This window comes from Danaus plexippus, chromosome 19 (assembly GCF_018135715.1).
Source record: "Danaus plexippus chromosome 19, MEX_DaPlex, whole genome shotgun sequence".
Taxonomy (NCBI): domain Eukaryota; kingdom Metazoa; phylum Arthropoda; class Insecta; order Lepidoptera; family Nymphalidae; genus Danaus; species Danaus plexippus.
The window spans coordinates 6086298-6104806 of record NC_083549.1 but is presented as its reverse complement, the minus strand read 5'-3'; the positions used below and the strand labels follow the sequence as shown (position 1 = coordinate 6104806).

The 18509-nt window shown below is 34.4% G+C and overlaps 1 protein-coding gene across 1 annotated transcript; it reads left to right on the top strand.

The window, feature by feature from the left end:
• The first annotated feature begins 3106 nt into the window (after positions 1-3106).
• Positions 3107-13802, top strand: LOC116768148 (zinc finger protein basonuclin-1). The gene is made up of 2 exons (XM_032658799.2): positions 3107-3241; positions 10110-13802. The coding sequence occupies exons 1-2, from the start codon at positions 3233-3235 to the stop codon at positions 13248-13250; spliced, it is 3150 nt and encodes a 1049-aa protein (XP_032514690.2). The 5' UTR covers positions 3107-3232; the 3' UTR covers positions 13251-13802.
• The last annotated feature ends 4707 nt before the right edge of the window (positions 13803-18509 follow it).

Here is an 18509-nt window from a genome sequence, read left to right as displayed (position 1 = left end):
TTGATATAGTGAATTATTTAAAGATATGGGAATCGCAAACAATATTTAAATTTTTCTTTGATAATTTACTCAAACAAAATATTAAGAATTTTCTTATAGAAACATGATAATTAGGTACAGGAAGTAGGTAGGTACAGTAACGAAACTAAAGCGGTACAAAATCAATTCAATACTTCTATATCAAAATTTTGTTCAAAACGTTAAAGAAGAATAAGTTATTTATAAAAAATTTTAATGAATTCAATAATTTAGAAACATCACAGTCGTTATAAGATCATCAATGAAGAAACAATGGCAGCTATCTTTCACAGAGCTCGCAATTGAATTGTCAGGGCATATCAATTAAATAACACTTTTATTAATTACCATTGATTGCTTTAAAAGCTTCTTAGTTATGAGACAGCATCTCGTACTGATAACACACAACTGTATTGATAAAACTGGTGGGGAGGTCACATTTCATAGTTATGTATAAATGTACACGAGAATATAACTCAGGATTTATCTTAAGAACTTTATATCTATATACGAATCGCTCAATAAACTGTGACGGTATAAAGAAATTTAAATTTTTCGGAAGGCGTCATCAAAGCCGAAACTATTATTAGGCAATGCGAAAAAAAAATTCCGTAATGAAGTCCAACCGGCATTTTATTTCGCTGCTAGTAATGTATCACATCGTAAATATTCGTCAGTCAAAACGATTAGTTTGAAGTAAAAAAACGTGATGTTCTAAAATAGTCTTTATTTCATTGGACTAAAGGCGATAATATCGTGATCATCCTTGTCACAGAGGGTCAGCAATTTTTTCTAAACCAATGTTTCTCTTTGTCGGCTTGTTCTTACCAAATGACACGACAGGTGACTAATTTTTTTTCTGTTATTTTTTTGTAAATCAACAAAGAGATAGGTTGTATATTTTATTGCGTGTCCCGATGAGGGCGCGCCAATTCGATGACGTTTAGACTTTAGTTTCCCAGATGTTAGATGGTTGGTCCCCTCCAACTAATTATTTAATCTCAAATGAGAATAATATCTGAAGTATTGATTCTCTATAAACCTATATCTATTAATGTATTAATTTAATCCCTACGGATGTCACAGATTCACCGAGAAAAAGGTCTTTTATATACACCTATTGCATTAAAAGTATAAAATTGGTGAATAAGTAAATATTCAGCGGAACAAGATAGACGCTCACTAAAAAACTAGCAGACAGCTCGTGGATTTGTTGAAATTATATTTGGAAAAAAATATCATATCATAAAGATACGACAATAATAATAAAAATATCTAATAACCTTTAAAAAATAACTCGGTTTTATTTAAAAAAAAATATAATTAAATGGATATAGATAACTCAGAATATTATGAAACTATTATTTGTTATTGAAATAAAAATTTTAAATATTAAAATATAATAATTATATAATGTAATACATAAGTTATAAGACTATGACAGTGACATATTAAGGAACATATACATACACACACGCACACACACACACACACACATATATATATATGTATACGTATCAAAAAAACGGTCTGTTAAACGAGCGTTCAAGAAACAATGGCCGTAATAAATAACAGGTGCCCTTACGAGGCTGTTATTAAAATAACATTAGATACTGTAACAATATTTTAAAATATATTTGTATATACATTATTTAGACCTAATACATTAACCGAAGTGTATGGCACTGATGTACGTACACTAAAACAATCAATATCTATGTGTTATAAAATACAAAAAAATATTCAAAAGAAGCGATCAATGTAGGTATGATTTTTATAAAATATTTTTCTCATTGTATGACAGATAAAAAATTTTACGATTTTATATATATATAATCAAATCAAATATATCACAGACGAAACTAACAACAGTTTAATATCAGGTACCTACTGATTTGCGTTTATTTTTTTACGTTTAAACAAAAAAATAATGCAATTTCTGTGTCAGCAGGAAGCTAGCCAGGTTCTCGTCGTAGGTGGTCGCGGCCACAAGACCCAGCAGCTCCCGCCACCGCGCCCACAACACAAGATGTCACCACCTCATTGTCCGCTGATTCCTCGGTGGCGCTACCACGTCCACAAACGGATTTGCGAGTCATTTTTTTCGTCTGGATTTCAAGCTCGACTGCCGTCCATTATCCACCAGGATCTCCGTACGGTTTGGTGACTTCTTTTAATTTCTTGCATTGTTAGCAATAATAGCATTTGGGGACGGTTAACTTACGCTTTGTATTGATATAAAGATAATTGTTTTTTTTTTTTGGCTTTCGTTATATATAATTTAATATTACCTTAATTTATTATTAATAGTTTATTTTATTTTTGTTCTGATATAATATATGTCTTCGAGTCGAACTTGACGAGTACAAAACGTTTCTTCCTTATAAGAAGCTCGGTTTAAACCGTCGCTTTAACTTCGAGTGTTCGAGTGTTGTTTATCTCCTAACATTTTCCTCATCGATTAAATAAAAAAAATCTAACTGATCGTGGAACGTTTATCATCCGTTGCCAATCTATTTATATCTGTGACAACAGCGACATAGTCCTTATTATTCGATACATTTCAGTGCACAAACATATCGTAATACAGAATTCAATCAATGTCTTGAAGACCTAAAACATCTCAACAGGGTTTTAGAACTGTTCGGAGACATTAGTTACAGATGATTTTTATTGTATTAACCTACAGTCCGGCAGTACCGCGTGCCCTAGTAAGCGTTCTAATGGTATCGATGCAGCGCATACTAAGCTCTACTCCCGTACTCCGCGCCAACAGCCAGCGGTCTTGATTCCTCTAAATGTCCCCAGTATCACGCTCCGAGCTGGTCTCCCTCCTAAAGCTCTCGGTGACACCTCTTACATTCGTCCCTCTCTAAAACCCGCACAAACGAACATCACCTCTATCCGCATAGTTTTAAAGCCGAACCGGCGACATAGAGCCCGCGCAGCGAGACACAAATATGTGCCTTATACGCAACGCACTAGAGGTATTTTTTACGTGTGTTATATTTTTTTAAGTGTCGCGCTGTAGTCGTCTCTGTTCCTCGTGTCCTGGCGGTTCCTCGTCATCCTTGCAGCGCCCCGCTCATCTCTCGTCCCACTCGGGCCAGTGTCCGTCACAGCCGGCTTCTAGACAGACGTGTGTTGTATCTGTGTGAGATGTATTAACAGTGTTGTGTGTATGTTCGGTGCTCGGTAACTGTAATAACTCTTCATGATTCAGGTGAGTGTGTCCTGGGTACACTGATATATATTTTTTTATTAATTTCCATCCCATTCGATAGTATCCGTGATAAACTTGTAAGTCGTGTCTAATACGATAGATCTTAATATTTCTCTAACACTAAATCAGAATCGAGTATTCAGAATTAATTCATTGCTTTCTGCGATTAATATTTACATATGACAATGATGTGAAATATTTTATAAAACGAATTGTTTTATTTTAATAGAAAAAAAAAACAACTCAATATTTAAAAACACAGCGTACTTAGTTAGTCTCTTCAATCGTATTTTTTCGTTAAATCCTTGTTAATTATCTCGTATACTTATAATATAAAAGACGACAGTTAAATTATTATTATTGGGAGTTCATTGATGAGTGAATGATTGTTTTTCTATAAACAGATTTAACTAACAGACAATACTTAAAGAGAAATAGTTAGCGACGCGGAGATTGTTCTTATTTCGCTTCGCACTAACCGTATGCGGAATAAATTAAATTAAAAATATAATTCTTATTATCTTAAAGAAATTAATACGTTAACATTAATAATCGTATTTTATAACATATGTATCTTATAGTTATTGTAATGAGATAAAACAGCTCACGGTTTTCTCTGTATAATCTTGTTCTAGCTCAGTGACGATCAAATTTAAAAATGACTTCCAACAAGATTCGATCTTATAAAAAACCTATATTATGAATAAAATATACCTATAAAATTGATATATAAATAAATTAATTTGAAGCGTACGTAGTTACGTTCGTGATAGTTAAATTAAGAGAGCAGAAATCTATTCTTCAACGATAGTAAGCAGACGGGATCTGTGTAATCTGTTAACATTAACATCGGGGATCGGACGAGATCTCGCGAAGGATTTAGATGTGTTGTTTACGAGGATTTATTTTAGGACAAGCGACCGCTAACATTATACACGTGTGGAGTACAAATCACCTACTTCGGCCGTCCCATTCAATACATTCAATACAGTATTGAAATATTTATATATTATAAATAATAAAACTGAATTCTTTATTGGTATATATAAATAATATTTATGTCATTACATAAGTATAATTGTGTAATTTGAAAAGCTCTGCGTGTGATCCCGCATCGCCGCCGGCTGCTCGATTCGTCGTAGCTAGCCTTACAGTTAGTTATTGTATAGGAAATAGAACATAAAAAAATTAAATTAATATGAATGTTAAATATTCAAATATGAGAATAATGTCTATAGCTACATTTTATATTAAACAAATTTTATATATGTACGTATATTTTGTATGAATGTCTTACTATCGCGTTCCGTTAGTTAGGTACTCTAGCTGTGTGTGTATTATTTTAGTGAATTTATGTTTTTTTATTATATTATCTGTAATGATTCGCGATCTTTAACACGTTTTTAATGACGGAGTGTTTCGTTAAAGCTTTTTAGTTTTGGTGTTTATTCGTTACTTAGCAATCACCCCGGGGCGGCCGGTACACCGAGATCCGTACGGAACGTAATTGTTTACGGAAAACGTGTTTGAAAATTAAAACATACGAAAATTTTGTATTAAATTTGAATGACATTTTAAAACTATTATTTTTAAAGGAAATCTTTAACGTCAGATATATGTAGCCGTATTTATCAAATAATATATAACTATTATCATTATTATTATTATTATTGTCACCAATCAAGGCATATCTATATTATTTTATTTAAAAAATCTAAACATCAACAGTGGAATTATATGAACTAAATATTTTTTTGTATGTATTTCATTATAATGTCTTGCAACGCCATCTATTATCAGCTTTGTTAACATATTTACAAATGAAATACAATCGTTTAATAAGTATAAAAGATCTTTATACGTTTTATCTTATTTCTAACTAAATTCAACATTATATATATCGCACGATAATATTTAATTTATTTAAAAAAATATGTAAATACGACTTACAACAAAAAATATTCAAAATATTTACCTACCCGCTTCACAGTACAACTTTGTTCTATTAAAATATATAAGTATGCAATTTAAATAATCCGTATAATATGTGGAACAAATAAAGAAACATTATCAATTACAATATACTTAACATATAAAATGTACTCCAAGTTATCACGGGCAACAGTCGTACATACAAGAGATTTTGTATTTCCTAATACTGACTGGCTATAACAATAAATCGTAACCTAACTGATACAATAACAGTTCCGCCCACAGATTCAATCACATATATTTATATTACTAAACGCCGGTACAGTGTGTTTGTCTGTACGGATTAATGAACATTAGTAACGAGTAACATTGATATCAAATAAACCGATGCCACTAATATATTCGATTTAAAACAAGCTTTATATGAAACCTTCACAGTCGGGACCTCTTTTGTCAATCGATTTTTTTTTATGTCGATTCAAACCGAATCTAACGTCGACATTAAATACACAGCTCTTATAAAGGGAGAGCAAAAAATGAATTAATCTATATGCACTTAAAAATATATATATATTTGCTTGATATAGGTAAACTTTATTATATACCTAGCATATTATATTTAAAACACTAACCGTATATACATTCAGCACATAAATCTAACCGTATCTGTGGCATAGGAGACGTCAAAATCATAATTGCTAAGAAATTATTAGGTGCGAAATTGCCGCGAGCTGGTTATATCTGATGGTCTTGGCAGGAACGGCTCAGATGAGAGGAAAATTCAACGTCCCTTTTATAATAATCATTAATATATAGCAGAAATAAAATTCGTTGTAACTTTAATATGAGAACGTTCTTGTTTAGTTATTAAAAGTAGGTTCTATTAAAGACTACGTTTGCCACAGAAGATCAATTTCGGTTACTTTTAATTTATTTACGCGAGGTTTCACATTAACCAGCGAATGTTTTACATAATATATTTCCAGTTTTTTTCTGTTAATAACAGTAGGTACAAAGATTGTTTTTTGTAGTTTTTAACCTTATTATTCTTCATAAACATGAGTGCCTATACACTGAGCTTATAACAAGGACGTTTCTACTAGCTGTATATAAACAATATAAGTCTCTTATTCATGGGATCTTATTGTCTGTATTCTCCTGCACCAGGTCACGTAACCTTCCCCAAAAGATCATAAAACCACTATTGTACATTCGCAATAGTTTTGCGAAGGCAAAGGTTATTTTTGTCCCTTATCAGCGGCCATTGTTGCGTTATCAATATGTCTTGCATGCGGCGAACTCAAAGGCGGCCCGCTTTCATCTCGACAATTGTGTCATAAACACGTTAAAACAAACGTCGCTTTTTTAAAACAAGTGAACAGTGTTTTTCGCAATGTTATCGCTTTCATGGAATCGTTGCGAATAGTGCATTAATTTTTTTAAGTTGCGAGAAAACTAGTTATAGACAAAAGTAGGTGTCCATAAATAAAAGATCATGTAACGAAAAATGTAACTATTTGGTTTGTTAAAATTAAGGTTAAAAAAAAACTAAACGATTAAATTTAACGTTCTAACTTAACTGTATACAACGTCTTTAAAATCTAAATAAAAAGTTGAGATAGATAATTGGGTACGTAACTTTAGAATTATAAGAGTAATCATACAACTAGACGGTTAAGAGAAAAATAATATATATATAAAATAAATTATATTATATATTGGACACCAAACATCTCTTTATATAATACCTACTTATATACTAAGGTACCTATATATACCTACATAGAAACAGTGTTAAACCTACTCTGTGCGTGCACGTGCTAAGAGTTGCGTTTAGAGCCCAATCTGGATTAGCTGGGGCGGACAGTAAACGCTCATCGAGTGTCCTTTGTTCCATTGTCATGATTACCAGGTAATGGTCAGGTAAAGAAGTCAGGGGTCAACCCCCACCCCCCGGTCCAGATAGTTCCGTCTGTGACTCGTTAGTGTCACAGTCGGTGTGTCCTTTGAAGTAGAAACGTCTCAGTGATCCGCAGTACCAGTGAAATATCAAGTGACTAGTAGTTAAGTTGTTCGCAATGAACGGTGACATAGATGACAGTTTGAGCAAACTGAGTGCGTTCGTCAAGAGATGGTGGGAAGATGACTATAAGGTCAGACTTGTAAAACTTCTAAAATAATACAATTATAACATACAAGCGTTTAAAAACCTCGTTAACCGGATATAGGAATTACTTCGGAACAACCAAAACCGTAGATGTGTGCCTATATTTAACTTTATAAAGCTTTTTGTCTTATTGGATCTTTATCCGAGGGTATCATTAACTAAAAAAAACCAATCGGTTTACAATAAAAGCATATTTGTGAGGAGAACTAAACTGTAGATTAAAGTTAAATCGGCGTTTGACCTCCGTTTATCCGATTATGATTAACACGACACCATAAGGTGCCTAAGCCGAGATTAAGATAAGCCATGGCTGTCCGCGACGTGTTATTACGGGACATGAAGGCGCATGATTTAATATATTGTATTAAAAGTAATGGGACAACCTACGTACCATGCGATGCCGCTAAATGACATAAGGGAACATGCTTAAAAAACATTCAAATTATAGCTCCGGGTGATAGATCGTATCTGTGCGTACGTACTTCGTTATATTAAATATTTTCATGATAATAACGCTGGCTGCTACACGCGGTCGCGCTTGGGATTAAACGATTATATTGCTCCCAAAAATATCTTTGAATATTACCTATAATTTTTTTTTTTAATACATTTATATAGACAATGTTTTATACTTTATAGACAAACTGTACAGCACTCGTGTCGTGTATATATTACTTATGCTACTTTCTAAATGAATCACAATGTTAATTCAATTAAACCCGCCCGCGTCTATTGTTACGGTAACGACAAATATTGATACCGACATACATACACAGACAGACATACAGACAATGCCATAACTTATGGTGATTTGTACACTCGATGTAAATGAAACCTTCGTGCGCATCAAACTCCTAATCACGCGCATTCAACTATTTATAATATGAATTTTCTTCCGAAAACAATTTTACTTACAAGTTCATATCGAACGTATGTAATTCTTATTATGATGTTATATATTCAGTACAAATAAAAGAGTAGGTATATTTTTTCGGGATTATGATGCATCTTATTAAATGGATGTTGTCTTTGTCCTGGGAACATTAACATAGTGGACGAATCTAACTACGCGTAGACAAACACTAAGATCTATTAATATAGCTACAATTAATATATATTGTAACATAGATACGGGAACAGAATAAGACGTAGGCTGTGATTTATCTCAGATATTCATATAGTTTCCACAAATAATGCAGTCGCGTGACGTATACTATAGATGTCACTGATGTCGTGGTCACCATACCTTGTTTTTCGGGAGCCTATTTCTAAAGCGAATGCGAACGAAACCTGGAGTAACGGCTAGTATATGAAGAAAAACGCATTACGCGATACGTTACACATTATATCTCAGAAGCCATTGTATTAACGTCTCCAGCTAATGTCCGCGCCAACGCCAATGTTATTCCGGTTCGCACAGAAAGGTTGTCAATCGATCAGCGGTGACGTCACCGCTTATTGACAGCCGAGAAATTATTAAAAATGGAAAATATTTCGCGTTACAAACCTGTCCGGGTTCCTCGAACAATATGGTATAATCACAACAAGCCAAAAAAGATGACTCCGAGCATTCATGACGTATAAACAAAAACGGACTCTAAGTACATGCAATAAAGCGTGGTATCGCGTGAAACGAATGAGAAATGCCGCAAAATATGTCCGCTGGTCCATTACCTCGGGAGGCGTGGGTCAGATATTGCGATTTTAATATTACGCTTAAATATGATGGTTATTTAGTTGTGCTAAGGTTCAAATGTTGAGTCGTTTATATGTCTGGACATTGACCCTGCGCGCTCGCCTGTTTACTTTTCCACAACAATATTACATCACCTGTACCTACATACATCAGAAATAAACAATCTTACTATAATAGCCGAATCCTAAAACCCCTCAATTTAATTCAAACACAGAGCTATGTTTAACTTAAACGACACTTTGTTATCCCGTGTTTATCCGTTTTGTGGAATTGAGGTTATGACTTTTTTGTTAGGATTTAAAATTGCTGACGGCGAAGCAAACGACAATATAATTTTCCCCAGAAATGTATAATGATATGGGAGACGGGTTCGGGTTACACGGTGTAATGGAGTGACAAACGGTTTTACACCACAGCTAAACATTGTTTCCACAAACAGATGATTCCTTACTAGAAAATATTTGATATAAGACTAGAATTGTAACTAGTCTTGTTTAAGACAATCTATAAGTACTTATAAATGTAAATTTAGAATTTTTTTTTGTTATATTATTCTTAATGTTTTAGTAACAATAATATAAAGTATTGAATAGAAATTATGCAGATAATAACGGCACGATTACGTTTAGGAGTGGCTAAATTAAGCGAGACTCGTGTTTGACAATGTAAACCAGCCCCAAATACTTACCAAATGAATAGTAATTTAGTTTTCGTATTAAATCGTTCTCAACACGCGACACAAACCACTTTTCTATTCTCCAGTCGATTCCAAACCGTCATTTTACACAATTTTACCCAATTGCTCTCCGTTCTCGGAATTAATTCGACATTAGCCTTTGAAAACGCAAGGTGTGGTTTGTCGACCCAATAGTTAGTTTGAAGAGGCATTAGAACAACCTGTCTTTAAAATTGCCGTAGACTTTATTATACGAAAAGGCGGATAAGTTCGAATTAATTTAATCGAATCAACAACAAGATTATGGGTCACTGATGGCGCTTTAAATAATATGAGTCGTTTATACAGCCATGGCTCGTGAGATATTTGATTGATATAGTTTATGTTATTGTTATAGGAATCGCAATCGGGCAGCGCGGAAAGATGGAGCGGTTGCGGGCCGGAGCACAATCTGGCACTTCATCAGATCCTCAAGCTCCAGGAGGCCAGAGCACTGCACAAAACCTCGCTACTGCCGCTCTACAAGAAGAACGGCCTCGCCTCCCCGGGAGCTAGTCAAGATTACGAACAGATCCAAGAGAAAAATATGGATAACGAAGAAGAAATGAGAGCTCTGGACCAATTGAAGTTGGAAACTGAATTCAGACGGCTCATGGAGCGCTCGAGTAGAGATCGCAACGAGGACTCCCTCAAATACTTCCAGCACGTGATGGAAGCCAAATGTAATCTAGAATATTTAAGAAATATGCAAGAGAAAGAATCCAGAGAAACTTTAAATAAGGACGTGAACGTCAAAAAAGAGAAACTATCCCCTAAATGCAATCGATACTCACCCGAACAGAAGCTGTCCCCTCACCACTCGTCCTCAGCGGAGGCTTCACCTAACCGCAGCGTTCACATGTCGTCCCCGTCTAGTCGCATTTCCACAACCAGCCCAGTAAACTCCTCCCCTCTGAACCAACTACAAAACATGCAACCGTTCGATTTTAGAAAGCATAAGATTAATGAAAATATTGTCAAAGAAGAAAGAAAGTCTGGCTACGGTAATATATCATCGGCCGAAAAAGCAGCCGTGGACGCCGTGATGAGAAATCAATTTTTTAATTTTCAACTCCCAACAAATTTCCCTATGCAGCCTCTATCAATACCTTCGACGTTTTCTCATCCGGCAGCGATGGTGGCTGCGCTTAGTCAAAATCCTATGGGATTAGCATCGTTACAAGCTCTACTACCTCAAATATCATCAAAAACGGTAGAAAACCCTGAGAGTAGGTTGAGTTCAGCTTCGAAACAAAGATCAGAAAATGTTAGAACAGAGGAAGAAAATGTTCTTAATTTAAGCAAAGACGTCTACGGCGATGCGAATAAAACGAGAGACATGATGTTAGGTAAATGTATCAGCCCACCGAAGAGGCAGTGGGGAGCGTCCCAGATGCCCCTTAACCTAGGAACACACTTTATCAACCCCGCCACTGGGAAGAAACGGGTTCAGTGTAACGTGTGCCTTAAAACTTTCTGTGATAAAGGTGCTTTGAAAATTCATTTTTCTGCTGTGCACCTGCGTGAGATGCATAAATGCACCGTCGAAGGCTGCAGCATGATGTTCAGCTCAAGAAGATCTAGGAATAGGCACAGCGCCAACCCCAATCCTAAATTACATTCACCACACTTGAGGCGGAAAATATCTCCTCACGACGGCCGCAGCGCTCAAGCCCATCCTGTTCTGATACCTCCTCCAGGGAGCGGCTTGAGTATACCGCCGGTCATGAATCCTATGCATCCCTTCGGATCTTATCCAATGCTTAATTCATCTCATAATATGAGACAGCACGCTTCTAACATGCTCTTTGATTACAAAAACAACATGAACTTCTCGCAAACCCTGGACCAGGCTCAACACATGCGAAGGGAATCCAGTTCAGTAGAAAATAAAGACCACGAGGCTCACGGAGATTCGGACGAAGATGATGGAATCGTCGTTGTCGCTGGGGATGACGACGATGATGACAATGACAATTTAACTAGCGTGTATTACACGAGCCTCAATAAATCATCGGTCTCCATGGACGACTCCGAGAACGAATACGACCAAAGAAGCGTCAGCGACAACAACGAGAACACTGACAGTATCAAAGAGACCACGAGCCCCGAAGTCATAAAAAGGAAACGTAAAAATCTTAACCCAACAAGACTTGAAAAGAACTACATCAGTGATGATCACGACAAGCAAGACACTAAGCGAGATAACTACCAAAATGACGAAGCTCTGAATTTGAAACGAGTTAAGTGCGAAGAGAATGTTAATGGTACTAATTATAATGCACCATGTGAGAACGGAACTAACATTAAAATCAAACAAGAACCCACGACGGACAGCGACAACAACGAAATGAACTTTGTGCCGCAAGACTTAAGGGTCAAGGAGGAGGTCGCAGAGAAATGCGAGGTAACGAAAAATGAAAGATTTGACGAAACCAATAATGAGTTCTCAACAGAAAATTCATTAAAACGATTAGAGAGTCTCTCGAAGGGTGACTTTCCGAGTGCTACAAAGAAGATCGATTGTAACCAACTCGGCTCATACAACATGAGCCTGAACGACTCCACAGACTTCTCTGACAGATCACCTTCCTCATCCGTGTCCAGCTACGACTACACCTCCGACGAGAGCCACGGCCAGATCTACGGACATTTCGACAACGGCTTTTTTATAACCACCAGCGACGTCCCCATAGACGTTGACAACCCTCTGAAGTGCAAAGTTTGCGATAAGTTGTTTCAAAATATATACATACTTAAGACCCACTACCAGAACGTTCATCTCAAAGTCATGTACAGATGCAACAACGAGGGATGCAAGGCCGCCTTCACCACGCGACGGAACAGAGACCGGCACAACTCAAACGCTAATCTACACAGAAGACTGCTGTCAGACAACCAGAAGATACCGGACGAGTCCCGGGTGCTGGACAGGTTGAAGGAACAAATTGACATTATACTCAAATTCAACGAGGAGGAGCGGGCTGTGCCCTACATCGAGTCACACAAGTATTACCGCGCTAAAGAGTTGAATAAACCAAAAAATTATTTGGGACAGATGCCTTTCGGAGCGCCGTACCCGCCACTTCCGATGCCGGAGACTTATCTGAACGGTCGCGACATGTTCAGTCAACATCCCTTCCTGTTTACGCCGTTCGGGATGCTTCCAAACTTTCCACCACTGCCGTTTGGCTTTCTGCCACCCGGCCTGAACTCTTTCGCTTATCAGAACCAGAATTGTTCCCCTCCATTATCCTTGAAGCTGAATTACTGCGTGGAAGACGAGGCGCCTCATCAGAATAAAGACGGTTACTACCCGTGTCGCGGCTGTAGAGACAGCTTTAAGGACTTGTCCTGTCTCAAGTTGCATTGTGAGAGTGTTCATTCACAACTGCTTCACAGATGTTCTGTGGGCGGATGTACCGCCGCTTTCTTCTCCAGGAGTAAGAGGAATCTCCACAGCGAGAAGCACGCCAGCCGTCTCCAGCTGTCCACGTGACCTCGTCGGCAGTCGCCAAGCCCAATCCCCTTGTGATCGTACCAGTACCTTAAATTCTCATACTGTTTATTGTTTAGGCCGTACTATAGCGGCTTTGTAAATATATAGAGCTCGTCTAACGTTTAAGTTTCTTTCAAAGTAGTCAGAATAGATTATTTGTAAAAAAATATAATATGACATTCCATAGTAATATTGTGCAATAAATTGTATATAATATAGTAACGATAATTGAATATATGTAGGTCTGTTTGTGATTATTCTGTAACGAGCGTTGTAAACTCTTTTAGGTGAATGTTCGTCTGTCTTGTATTACGAATATATACGGAACGGTGTATATTTATCAAAGATATTGTAATTACTGATTAGATATTTTGGTGCTAAACAACGAAATTATTATTTAAATGTAAATAAGCTTCTATGTATTTCACTTATGTAATGTATTTTTTGTTACATAAAACTATTAATAATTAAGTACCAAAAAGTATTAACAATAAGTACGGTGTGCACTAATAATAAGCATCTCATTATATTCTTCCTTTTTGCCAAACATTACTGAGTAAATAAAACATTTAAAATTATTTTACGGTTTTTTTTTTAACTATGGTATACCCGGTCATAATTCGTGCTGAACGTAACACAATTATATTTTTTTTCTCACAAGTTACGTTAACTAAAGTTTTCCTTTATAAATTTTTCTTATTGTGAAATAAATAATTTATTATCCATTGATTAGTGTTAACAGATTATATTTTTAATGCTTCTAATTTTCATACAATAGTTACGAAATTTTAATTTTTTTTTTAAAAAGCATATAAGTTTTCGATTCACCTTAAAAACGATTAAATCTTAAGCCTTACTAAATATATGGAATTAATAATATAGATGAGATGAAGTGCATCAATAAACAAACTATAACCTTGTATCAGCTTTGTACTGGCAATACTAAAATTTTTTGACAAATATAAAATAATAGAAACCTACATACAAATCGATTATATGAATAGGAAATTGTTAGTTGTGTTTAAGTATTACAGTAATGAAAGTAGGTATATATAAAACTATTTTTTTACTATACCAACCAATATCTAATTGTAATTCTAATTTGTTAATAGAATTAGTAAAATAATTACCTATATCGTTATCAATTAAGGACAGAGATATCCAAAAAATATAATTCTCGTGTACAAAAAGCTTATAAAAATATAGGTGTATTGTTCAACGTCCAATGACATTTGTTTTTTTTTTTCTAAATGTCACATAAAAGACGAAGGACACGGCTATTCAGTATCACGCACGTATCATCACGAATCTCAAACACATGTAATGAAAACATTTTTTGTATTACCAAGAACGGCGGTTGCTTATGGTTTAATAATAAATGGTTTGATGTAACAACGTATCGATTGTCAACCGTTATTTTTGTGGACGTGACATTTGGAGGACGCGGTCGTGACGTCGCGTGACACGCGCCAGACCGCCATTAATATATAAACATAACATTATCAGGTGTAATTGATTACAGTCTGTGTAATTGACGTTCACTCCATGTTGTTAGTAGAGGTTTAAGACGATAGGGACTAGGGTCGATAGTCACAGGAAAGTTCTAGAAGGTAGAAACATTTTCTGAAAAACTATACACACATATATTTCATGATAAATTAAAAAATAGTTGACATTAAATACATGACATTTTAAAATTTATTTTAACTACAATATCTAAACTATCGATTATTGTTTAATCGAAAAATGATTTGTACTCCGGTAGCTAACTGATATTCCACAGTCTCAATTTACATAATCAACTCTCATCAAGAGCATTTGCATTGGAAACACGGTTGAATAACATTAAGCCAATGTAATATCGCACAAATTATGTACCAAAATAACTAATAAATATATATTTAAGTAGGTTAGTATGTACATAAATTATTATACCTATTACATCGATAGGGATGGAACAATACATTACGAGTATGTTTATCGATACATATATATACTTATATCCATGTATCAGAAAAGAATTATCGTAAGTTAAACAATATACATTTTAGAGATGAACGTATTTTTAATTTGTTTCAAACATATTTCAGACAAACATGCAAACTGTAAGTCCAATAGGTATATATAATATATCAAAATGAACAAATAGATGTTTTAATTTTTTAATATCTTTCCACCATATGTCAGACAACGACTGAAACTGTAAGTCCAATATACAGGTTTGAATTAGGAACGATCGCACAATGTCAGGGGTTTGCGGTTGGCTCATTCAAAATAAGAATCGAGACGTCTCGCTTGTCAGCAATTTGTTTTGAAGAGAACACTTCTAATTCGAAAAAAGAACGACGCTCTATGTTTAAAAAGTATCGTCACGCGAACTCGGTAAAGCCGTGGACATACTGACAGTTATATTATTTTAAAAATATATTTTTTTGCAATATACATTATGTACATGTTTTATGCGAAATAATAAATTACAACTTAGTTATTAAGATTTAAGTCTTCTTGCTAAAGTTATGACTTAAAGAAATGAGTTCTTTAAACTAGTTTTACTTTGTCATTTTATACTATCAATGCACTTTTTCTTTTTGACTTTAATATATTTTTAAAATTTGGTGTTAATGATTAGGCACCTACGTTAAATGAAATTTTACTCAAAACGAAGTATTGGTATCATTATTATAAAGAGAATATAAAATGCCCGTGTATACAAATCCTAACAAATTTGAAATTTGAATATGAAAAGTTAAGAATGGGGCTTTCTAGAGCATTTTTATGTTTTTTTATTTCTTATTTGCCGTTAATGAGTACGGCTTCTTAGGGAGCCAGGTTATTACCATAGGAAATTTGCTTTGTGAATTTTGAAGAATCGATCGTAATGTTAGACATTGGGATGTAAATAATTCTGGGTAACGGATAACATATTTTGATAGGACTGTGAAATAGAAGAAAGGAGGTGTTATTTTTTTTAATGCACGCCAAATGGAAGAGTCAACTGGCACACAAAGATTCAGCCAATTAGCCGCTCTTCAATAATAGTTCGATTTTACATGATTATCGCAATTATAATGTATGTGTTATGCGTTCAGTATACACAGTACGTAACCGAATGTCCATATTCACATACAGACAATTTAAATGTACGAAAACGAAATATAAAAACCCTTTATTAGTTATAAGTTATAGCGCACGTATTTCTTCTAAAGACGTCACGCAACTAGCCGCGGGGAAGGCGCGAAACAATCGAAGCAAGGATATTCTTATTTTGAATTCGGAATCTCGAACAGCTGTCATATAGCACGCGACGCCATTGTTATAAAGGACATTTATATAACAATTACATATTATTTATAATAACATATACCTAAGGAACACAGGACTCTTTAAAAGTAAAATATTCACCTATGCTTTTAATTACCTATATCGAATCATTTTTTTATTTAAAGGTAATCTACGTTTTATTAATCAATATTATATTGAGTAGTCATAGTTTTAAAGTACCTATAAATATATATATAAATAAGTATAACCTCAAGCAAATATTCGTAACACAAATTCCTCATTAGTCATTCCGTGTGAACTAAATAACGTGACTTTGTGTTCGAGTTCCAAATTCGAAAATTTCTCAATTTTTCGAATGCCTTCTGTTCCATATTCAAATTCCTCAAACAATCGAATAATTGTGAGACGCATTTCAAAAATTGCTCAGAGCGATGAAATATTTAAAATCTCTTCTATATTATTTGATAACGCTTCTGGGTACAATTTTCAAAATATAAATGAGATGAATAAAATATTTGTATAAATTTAGTAAAATTTTTCAAATTGTTTAAGCATTATCATTACTCGCCCGTGGCAATGACAAAACGTGAGAATTGTTTGTCGTGTGCTCGCATTTTGTTGAAAATTTCAAACATTCAGAAGCTTGAACGATTTAAATCTAAATTTATAATGTATCATTTGTGAATAACTCACATATACCTAATATTGAAATTTGTATAATAACAGATATATAAGTTATTAATTAATGTGGCTTAAACTAATACGTGGCTTAAATTGTACGGAACTATTGTGTTCAGTACCTTATGTGCTCAGAAAAATCCTACATATGAGAAAGCATCTTTATATGTAGAATAGTTGTGTTTTCTTTCCAAAATAGATAGGTAGGTATCTATACTGGATTTTGTTTACACAAAAATACAGTAGGTTACCTACCTACCCACACCTAAATATTTACTAAACGCAACTATGTCTTTGTAAACATATATAAATCTAGTTTCAAATAAATAAGTTGCTTATATCTAATTCCTAGATATAGATAAAATCATCTATCTACCTGACGGCATCATTTAGGTGGGTAACTCCAGGTAGATATTCACTGAATTTCATAACATAACAAAATTAACCACTTAACTAACTCACATATATTATTCATATAAAAAATATTAAAATTTATAGATGATTATATAAAACACGCAAAAATTCCCACACGGAAGCTGAACAGTGAATTCAGTCCAATTTGATCCAATATCGATTTTAATCAGAAGCTCGCGTCAGTATCAAATTGTTATAAATTTGATAAATAAAGAGCACGCTTCACGCAACACGTTTCAGTAAATTTTGTTAAACACGAAATTGTTGTCAAAAATACTCACCCATTTTAATATGCCTACCTAATCACATATTATATCTTTATAAAGTCAACTTTAATTTGTTTTTATCAAATGATAAGATGAAATTTTGACATCTCGTTTGACACATCGATGTTTCTTTTTACCTACCAAACTCCTTTCTTACGTACTTATCTACTCGATAGTTGATACTGGCTGAATATAATTTTTAATTATTTTTTTTCTTAATTTAAATTTCGGCTGAACACTATGTACAACGATACGATTTATACTTTTTTTAATCTCCTTCACCCGTTTTTCTTTCTGTATGATGGTGTATATTTTCCTGAACACAACATGTTTCTGTTAAATCTATCGGACATCCCCGTCTCGTTCTGTCGCTGTGACATTTCTTCACTCGGTGACATCTAGTGACGTTGCTAGCCAATGATAAGGCCGAGCGCCGCCATTGGTTGAAAGTGTCGCACGCCAGTGATGCTAAAGTATTTTTAATTTGTTCTCAATGCTGCTTTGGTTCTGCCTTTTCAATACAATGATTTTGTTTGCGCTGTTTAAGTTAAATATAAAGGTTATAATATATTATATTTATAGGCTTTTATTCAGATGAAATAAATAAGATCATGTATTT